The 9,983-nt window shown below is 38.4% G+C and overlaps 1 protein-coding gene across 1 annotated transcript; it reads left to right on the forward strand.

Annotated features, from left to right (window-relative positions):
• Positions 1 to 1,556: 1,556 nt before the first annotated feature.
• On the forward strand, positions 1,557 to 9,756 carry LOC121430972 (potassium channel subfamily K member 9-like). The gene is made up of 2 exons (XM_041628416.1): positions 1,557 to 1,653; positions 7,672 to 9,756. The coding sequence occupies exons 1-2, from the start codon at positions 1,557 to 1,559 to the stop codon at positions 8,499 to 8,501; spliced, it is 927 nt and encodes a 308-aa protein (XP_041484350.1). The 3' UTR covers positions 8,502 to 9,756.
• The last annotated feature ends 227 nt before the right edge of the window (positions 9,757 to 9,983 follow it).

A 9,983-nucleotide genomic window follows, 5' to 3' on the forward strand; every position in this document is an offset into this window, starting at 1 on the left:
TTAATTCTCCTTTTTAACAGAGAATTACGTTCAAATTACTCTTGATTGTCTACAAAACATTGAATAAACAGGCTCCACAGTATTTAGGTAACTGCTTGAATCTTTATACACCAACTAGAGCTCTTAGATCGGCCAGTGATCACCTTCGCCTCACATATTCATAAACTCGTACATTAGCTGGTGACAGAACTTTTACGGTGTCGGCTTCAAAATCCTGGAATGACCTGCCACTAATAATTAGACAGTCTCCATCATTAGCAATCTTCAAAAAGTCATTAAAAACTCATCTCTTTCATACTTTGTAATTTTTTTATATATTACATCTTATCAATTCATTGTAAGCGCTTTGGGCCTAATGGGAAAAGCGCAGTACAAATAATAAGTAATAATAATAATAATACGGTGGTTATTCAATTTGTATTGAGATTTTTTTTTTAAATGAGATCTTCACCATTCCACTCCGTATCTAGAACATGTTTTCTCTTATTAAGAGATTTGTCTTTGATCTTGAAGTTGACACCCACGCAGGAGGCACCCAAGTGGGCAGAAATTATGCTTGTTTAAATGTTAATCCATTGTTGCATCAGGAGGCGACCGGCGTATCACAACGCACACACGTTATATCTCCAATGATATGCGCCGTATAGAAGTTGCATTTTAGAACTTGCCAAGATACATCTTTGCCCATCTTCACTGGGTGGATCGATAGACGGCGAGCCTGGGAAACATACTGCCTGATTTACCTAGGGTCATGTACATGCAGCCTTCGCCCGAGGCGTTCTAAGTGTCGCGCATAATGAGGGCCCTCGGGGGCGAACTCAGTTCAGTAGAATACGCATATATATAGCGTAAAAACAAAAGAATGGTAACCACACAGCGATTTGGAAGTCGTAATCTGTCCCTCTCGTGTGTAATTCATTAAAAAAGAATTAATGAGGCACTGGAAACCAGTTGAATTATCTACATTATGAAATATTAATATTATGAATCACAAATTTCACAAAATATATCGTTGACAACGAGTTTTGAACTATCATAAGAATGACGAAATGGAAATATTTGGGGGTTTATTTTCAAGTATCCAAAAGCATGAAAAGGGGAGTTGATCGTGTGTGAAATCACAGGCCTACATTTTTCTTGGTCTCTTCGCCGATACTTGGATCTCCAAAAGTATTAGATTGCTTTTAAACATCCAAAGGCTTATGCATGATGTTATTATTTTTTCCATTTTTTTCTAACACTTTCAATATTTTTTCTGTCTGTTTTCTACCACTTGTGACAATGGTTTCATTCTCCTATTATAGCGCAGGAAAATCGTTTGGATAATAAATTAGAGGTTAAGACGATACATTGAAACATTGGTGGAAACGAAGTGGTGTGGTCTAAGGCACTTCATTTTGGGATTCTTGGATCAGGGGGTTCGATTCCCGGCACTTATGCCCTTGAGCAAGGCATTTTATCCCAATTGCTGTTTTTTTATCGTATATCAAATAAATGAAAATACTATATGCGTTTTGAATACCAATGCGTGGACTTATTAAAAAAAGATCGACATAATGGAAACAGTAGACACACAGCTGGAAACAATATTCGACACACGTCGACACATGTCGAAGGAGCAGAGAAGTAGAGAAAATGAGAAAAACGATAAGGGTAATTCTAAAGGAACTTTCGGGAACATGATGAGGGGGTCGTGAATACAGAGGAGCTTTTGGAAGCGGGTGCGAAAAATACGCGATTTATTTCAACCGTCAAACATTTCATAGATTCAAAAGACGACTCCTTTCTCTTTCAGTTGTTCATGTTTTCTCAAATATCTTCCAACGGGGCCAGTGATCGCTCCCTCATGCTCGACAGTGGTGCAGTATTTCCTATTAGGCACATATCTCCCAAAGCAGAGGGACTACCGACGATCCCTCGAAGGCGATTTGCATCAGTCACATTGAAGAAGCTCAGAAGAAACAGAAGTAGATGTTAAAATAGAGGGTTTAACTTGCATTAGAAGTTGCACCGAGGAGGATGACTTACTCCTCACCTCCGTTCGATTGGAATTAGAATTCTACTTGGGAAAATTCCTCCGAATTGAGCGACCTTGTAAATGGGTTCAGGGTGGATGAGTTACAAGCTGGCAGATAAACAATATCATTGATCACGGTCTAAGACGAAGAGAGAGAGAGGGAGAGGTAGATTAAAGTAAGGCACAAAACAGAGAACATAGACGAGAGATTATGGCAATCGCATGGGTGTTTTAAGGGTAGAGTTGCATGCAGAGACGACAAGCTTCAACCCATGCATAATTTAATAAATGGAGACACAAACAAACTTATAAAATAAAGTTATTAGCATTAATTGTCACCTTAATTGCAACAATTACCACACGGAATTGTAGCGTAATTTTCGTGAATACGCTGCCACATCGTTCACATTCCTTATAACATAAACTCACCCCATTGATAATGACATATTCTCGAACGTTTGCATGTATGAAAATGGCCTTACACAGATTTTTTTTTCCTGGGAGGCAAGACGCGCAACAAAATAACGAAACTCATAAGCGAGGGAGCTAAGCGACCGAGCTTGTCATGGTGACTCTTGCATTTTCTAAACTAAAATTAAAAATTTCGTATACACTTTTGGTGAATTTTATGAAAATATTCAGTAAAAAAAATGTAGGTTTTTAAAATTTCGGGGGGGGGGGGGGGTGCCCCCCCCCCCCCCCCCGAGAACGGACATGTGCATGACGTGCTAACCAAACTAAAAAAATATATTATTGTCATTTAACATATTCTTGCAAAAAAACGACTGGTGAACCTTGCTTACGCGCTAAACCATGGCTAATGAATATACCATTTACAACAAGGATCACCAGTCATTCTTAAAGTCGATCTTTAATATAACTTACGAACAGCTTTATGCAACACCCACCCGGACCCTTTAGCATAAAGCTTAGTAATTGATTGTAGGACTCATATTCACGATAGATTGCATAGATTATTGTGTATGGAAAAAGCAGCCCTACGATCAATCACGAAGCTATATGTTACACGGCCCTGGATTCTGACTTTGCTGTACACGGTTTATACACAATCTCCACTCCCGGAGTGGTATTCTAGTTATTCCAGCAATGAGCGGTCAAGACGCTATAGTTACTATGCCAGCGTCATTCGAATCCTATCTAGCAAACCCTGTAACACCTGGGTGGAGGGTGTCCAAGTGTGAATTGGTTTATTGCCATTTCGTCCACTGCCATTTTGTCCACTACCCACATGGTCTAATATCATTTCGTCTACCATCAGTTGGTCCACTATCCACACGGTCCAATTACCATTTCGTCCAATCACCATTTCGTCTAATAGCCATTTCGTCTAATAGCCATTTCGTCTATTATCATTTGGTCTAATAGCCGTTTGGTCTAATGGTATTTTTTTGCCAATTGGTCCAATAGCCACTTTGTCCACTATCATTACGTCTATTCCCATTTGGTCTAATAGCCAAATGGTCTAAAGGCAAATGGTCTAATAACCACTTGGTCTACTTTCATTTCGTCCATGTTCCATTTGGTCTAACTGCATTTGGTCTACTATCACTTGGTCTAAACTCATTTCGGCTAACAATCAATTGGTCTAATTGCCATTTGGTCTAATAGCCAATATGTCCAATTGCCATTTTGGCTAATCACCATTTCGTCTAATATTCATTTCGTCTAATACGCATACTGGTCTACTATGCTGCACTAGCGCCCTCTACGACCCGAGTCGACTCTATTCGCGATTGTGGGCCTAATTAATTACCAATTCTCTTCAACTTCTTGATTTATTTTATCACTGTTGACTAGTGTTGTTCGTCATTGATTACTTTGCATTATGGAAGTGTTTTCCACCCAAAGGGGGAAGCAATGTGTGTCTTATCGAGGTTATACATACACGATACGGGCGAGGAAAAACGGAATGGTATACTGGCGATGGCGAAAGGGGGAAAGGGGGCGCCAAAAAGGGGAAGGAAAGAGAGGAAAAGAAAAGGGAGAGAAAAAAAAGAGGGAAAGAAGAAGAGAAAGAGAAAAAAATGGGGAAGAAAGAGAGAAGGAAAAAAAAGGAAGAGGGAAGAGGGAGAAAGAAAAGGAAAAAAGGAAAGGGAAACATCTCATGCTTCGCGCTCGCATTAATAATTTATTGAGATATGTATCCTGTACATAATAACAAAAGAAAAATGATTAAAATCTCCCATTTTTGAGATCTGAAAATAGGGAAACAGCTTCAGCTCTTGCTGCGCGCTCACATTTTTATTTATGATACATCCATCTCTTCTTGAATTCCTTCAAACAATCCTTAATCTGTTACTTCTTTATGTCAATTAACCAACATTTTCGGCAATAATTGCAGTAATTGTTCATTTTAAGATAATTATGTATCCTGTATTACAGGGAGTGTTCAAAGTGTCCTGAAATATCAAATTTTTTTAACTCGCCGTGCACATGTTTGTATATTCATTTCTAAACTGGATATATAGTGACGTGGATTGTCAATGTCTAATTCCTTCCTACAGCTTTTTCTCGTCTCATTCCCCGTTTTCTTTTCCCTCCTTCCCTTTTTCTCTTTTTTTCTCCCCCACCCTTTTCTCTTTTTTGGGGCCGTCAATAAGGAGGGGCGGACGCTTTGCCCTCCTCGAAATGCCTCGAAATGTATATATCCACTTTATGAATGCTTACAAACAGTCCTTAAAACGTCATTTTTCATGTCACAATATCACAAATTTCGACCCGCGCTCGCATTGTTTATTTAGATGTGTATTATGTACAAATTTACAAAAAGTGATTAAAGTGCCCCGTTTTGAGGTCTGAATATAGGAAAATTTCAGCTCGCACTGTGATGTTGCATTTACAAAAGTAAAATATGTATCTTCAAGAATTCCTAAACGCAGTCCTTAAAACGCCCGTTTCATGTCAGTATATGGAATATTCTCAGCTCGCGCTGCGCGCTTGCAATCCTCGCATTAGTTATTAATGTAGAGAAATGTTCAGGATTTCAAACAGTGTCAAGACTTACGATTTTATGTGTAAAATAATAGTGGGCCTATATGAAATAAAATGTTTATAAAAAAAAGATCAGCTCGCGCAAGCAAAAAAAAAAAAAACACGGAAAAAACCCTCTTCGATCCGCAGACAGGGGAATATATAAATGAATGAACATTTTTCGAGCAACAGCCCCCCTGCCCCCATTAGCAAAAGCTAGATCCGCAAAAGGGATGTGTTATAATTATACCCGGCAGGTCTATATACTCGCGACCAAAAATCTACTCTAGTGATTTCAATACCCCCCCCCCTCCTGTAAACTCCTGGATCCGCGCCTACGTAGTAGTAATTATTTTAATTATGTATATTATTTCTATTATGATTATCCTTATTATTATCATTTTTGTTAATATTAGTAATATGATCATCATAATTATTATTATTAGTAGTATTATTGTGAATTTTATTATTATTATTATTATTTATTAGTATCATTATGATGATTATCATTCTTATTATTATATCCATTAATTGCTACAGCATGAGTATATCACAAACATTATACTCATCGTTATTGTCAATACTACTAGGCCTACATTTATTTTAGGCGCAGGCGGGCTTCTAGCGACGGGAAACGAACAAAAAGGGAGAGGATAGTACAGGGAAAGAAGAAAGGACAGATCGGGAAGAGCTCTTTTTTGGGGGGTGGGGGTATATTGATCAATAATATTTCTTTAAAAGGCTATATTGTCTTTCATCTGTTTATCGTATTTTGATATCGGAATACAATATTCTCCTTTCTTTTTTAAATAAAAATTGAGCGACAAATTAAATTAAAAGGACCCTTTTCCATTTTCCCCATCTTAGTTCCCCCTTTTATATGTGTGTGTGTGCGTATGTGTGTGCGTTTTAGGGGGGGGGGGTGGGGGTGCCTGAATTGCTGTACCCACTGAATCGACCCTTGCGATAGTAGTTATCATCATAGTTTTTAGTTTTTTTTTTAAACTAATATCATCAATAATTTCAAGGTATTAAAGTCATTTCGCTCCCCTCCCCGGATAACGCAAATTATTTGTATTAGACGAAATGGCTATTGGACCGAATGGCTATTAGACTAAATGGCTATTGGACGATTTGGGAATTGGACGAAATGGTTAGTAGACGATTTGGTTGGTAGACGAACTGATTATTGGACCTAATGGTTGATGGACGAAATGACTATTAGACGAAATGGCAATTGGACGAGTTGATAAGTAGACGATGTGGATATTGGACCAACTGAAATTAGCCGACATGGCTATTGGACCAAATGAACGGTGGACGAACTGGTTAATGGACGATTTGGCATTAGACCAAATGGATTTAGACGAAATGGTTGGTAGACGAAATGGTTGTAGACGAATTGGCTATAGACTAACTGGCTATTAGACTAAAAGGCTATTAGACGAAATGGTGATTGGACGAAATGGGTGGTAGACGAAATGTTGATGGACGAAATGGCATTAGACGAAATGAATGTAGACCATGTGGTGAGTGGACGGGATGGCAGTAGACGAATTGGCAATTTACCTGTGAATTGACTCCTTGCCCATGGACGCTATATATGTTTCACTCTTAAAAAAATGATTCTTAGAGGGTTTTATCCTTGCTCCTTCGTTGAAATCTTAAGGTTCGCTAAAAGTTTCTAATCTAAATTACCTTTAACAGCCACTTTGAATCGTTTTTAAGGTTGTTTATAAAGCTGCTTTACGGTTCTTGAGCAGGTGAAGAACCTCGTTGGGAATCTCTTTTCTTATAGGTGCCATATACGGGACAATAGGGGTTCCGTTCCACTTTTTTCATCTCAGAGTGAACCTTAGAGTGATTCGAACAAATGGCCCTCTGATGAGAGTCAGAATTAATTTTGTCTGTCAATAAATACTCTAAACTCAAAGATACCGTAATCATATTAGAATGATCGCTAGCATACTTTGATTAAGTTTACTAGTCGATCAGTCTGTCCCAAGTAATTTAAAGGGGAATCCAACCCAAATAAAAACTTGTTTTTATAAGGAAAAGAAAAATCAGACAAGTTGATAGGTGAAAGTTTGAACAATATTGGACAAACAAAAAGAAAGATATGAATTTTTAAAAGTTGTAAATATTGGTAATCACTGTACCCATGGAGATTTCAAATTGGCCGCATATTGGATGTCATAGTGATGTAAGGCAAGGACTACTCTTCCATGTACTCCAATACATATTATGGCTAAAATGTCATTTTTCCCAAAAGTTTTATTCAAAATTATATTTTTCTTTCATGAGGACATAAAACAATATACTACATGGGTTATATTTAGATTACTGCCCCAGGGGAATGGGTACTTAGGAGAAAACCACAAATTCCTGATAATAAAGTACATGGCCTATGGGAAAGTTGTCCTTGCCCCTTGTCATAATTTACTTACCCAGTTGCCAATTTGAAATCTACATAGTATTAGTGATCTCAATTTTAAAGCAGCTATAACTTTCTTATTGCTTGTCCAATTTCTTTCAAACTTTCACCATTCTGTTTAATCTATTTTTCTCCTTCCCAACACAACATTTTATGGCCAAGGCTGGATTCCCCTTTAAAGACCTTACAGACGTAAGATGTTTACTTTGTCCTTTTTTTTTCTTTACAGGCTATGGACATTCGGCACCCTTGACAATCGGTGGAAAGATCTTCTGCATGATCTACGCTCTTGTCGGGATCCCTCTCAATTTAGTCATGTTCCAGAGTGTCGGAGAACGACTTAACGTCTTCATGGGTTTTGGCGTCAAGAAAATCAAGAAATGCCTGCGATTCAAGAAATGCTCTGTTTCCCATACGGAACTCGTTATCATAGGAGGCATCGCAAACGTCATCATCACCGTGTCAGGGGCTGTGGCATTCGTTCACTTTGAAAAATGGGGATTTGTAGAAGCCTTTTATTACGTCATAATAACGCTAACGACTGTTGGGTTTGGCGACTATGTCGCCTTGCAGAAGGATAACGACATTCAGCAGAGACCGCAATATGTGTTCTTTAGCATTATCTACATATTGGTGGCTTTGGTAGTGTTAGCCTCAGTTATGAATTTGCTTGTGCTACGGTTATTGACGCTTAACACCGAGGATGAGAGGAGAGAGGCACAGGAGCAGGAACTCGCAATGAGACAGAGTGGTCATGAATTGAATCACATAGATTCGCACATGAACTTCTTTAATCACAACCACGCGCGAGGACCGTTACTCGCGAAGGGGGAACATCGGGCGTTCTGCTCGACGTGCAGTTGCAACAGCAAGGCGCCGCATAGAACTAATCCTGATTCATACGCGGTGGACTTCAGTATCGATGCGAAGGGAGTTTACGGTAACAACTTTAATCCGCATACAACGCCTGCTGTTTATAACACATTGTATTCTGACGACGCCGAAGTGTTCGAGCAATTTTTATGTACAGACAGAACAGGCAAACGGGCATCGATATGAGTCACGTGATTTCATGACTTAAGCCAGACGTTTACAAGCGCATGAATGTTTTTGCTAGATAAACAAGTATGGAAATTATAAAACTTCTCTTCTTTTCTTGCAACAGTCGTATGTATACATATTTAACATAAGTACTACTAAGTGGAAAGCTTTATCATACTACGTGTTTTGTACATTTCCATAGACGTATACCATGCACAAACTTGCCTTTGTTTCTTTCGTGCGTATACATGTACCTTGTTTTATGCACGTTTAAAAAAACAAGAGTGCTTTCACTGTTCAGATGTCTCTGATGCAAGAAGATTTCCCTTGATTTCGTAGAAAAACAAACACGTGACATGCTCACTTATGTCACCCAGTTCCCTTTGCGATGTGTGCACTTTGATTAAAGGTATTTTCGAAAGATTTGAAACGTCAAAAGCATTATACCGTGACAAACCTCCAAGCTTATTGTCATCCCATCATAAGGAATAGCTTTCGAACGGGCTGTTACCAAAATATACTGTTTAAGTTGGCACTTTTTATTCAAAACACTTAATACCTCTTCCGTATAATTACTTTTTGCACATTGTTCGGGGCGTGAACGCGAGAATCCTGTCCAACCCAGAGTGTTCAGGATATGTCAGTAATGTTGTAAGCACATGCCGTCATCGATTCTTCCATTTTGTAGACGACGTGGATAAGTTTGATGTTTGCCTTACCATCATGTCGTCATCACGTAGTAATTGCAATCAGGTTTGAGTCATTGGTATAATTAAATTATGCTAGTTGCCAAGGCCGAGAGAGGAATTCATTGTGTTTCGTTGAAAAGCAAGAGGTGATGGCCCGTGAACCCTGTCTATGCTTGGCCTATACGAAAGACCACTGGAGCCTTCAAGTGGAACCATCCACCATCATGACCATCCTAGAATCTCGGTATCTTTGAGACATCGGTTTCCTTCAAAGAAACGATTCTCGTGTCAAAGTGTGTCCGTCACTCTCTCCTGAGCGAAAATGGAAATCACTGTTTTAGCTCGGAGGATGACTAATATGCCGAATATTTACACATTTATCATTTTAATGGTGTTTATGTGTTTATGACTTCACCACTGACTGATAATAGATGTCTTGTAACTTTTCCCATTGAATTTATTTTCAAGTTCTTACCTCATTTTTGTTTTACATGCAAAATACGAGGATGGTTTAATGGTGAATTCAAACTTGAAACTCTCACACAAATAATTTTCTGTGCATCAGCATAGAAAAATGACTTAAGTTCGTGCAGCAAAAAATATCGTCACCATCTCTAAAATCTTCACATCTTAAATGGTAAAGTAATCTGCAAATTGGTGATGCGTTTGAACACGTTGTAGGTATTGTTATTACTAAATAATGAGAGTTACTTATTCATTTTTCCATATCTGGCTCTATAAAACATCTTGTTTAATAATTTTGTTTGTAGTTTAGCGGCTTTATCCACGATCAAATAACTGTGACCAAACA

The sequence above is a fragment of the Lytechinus variegatus genome, chromosome 1 (assembly GCF_018143015.1).
Source record: "Lytechinus variegatus isolate NC3 chromosome 1, Lvar_3.0, whole genome shotgun sequence".
NCBI lineage: Eukaryota > Metazoa > Echinodermata > Echinoidea > Temnopleuroida > Toxopneustidae > Lytechinus > Lytechinus variegatus.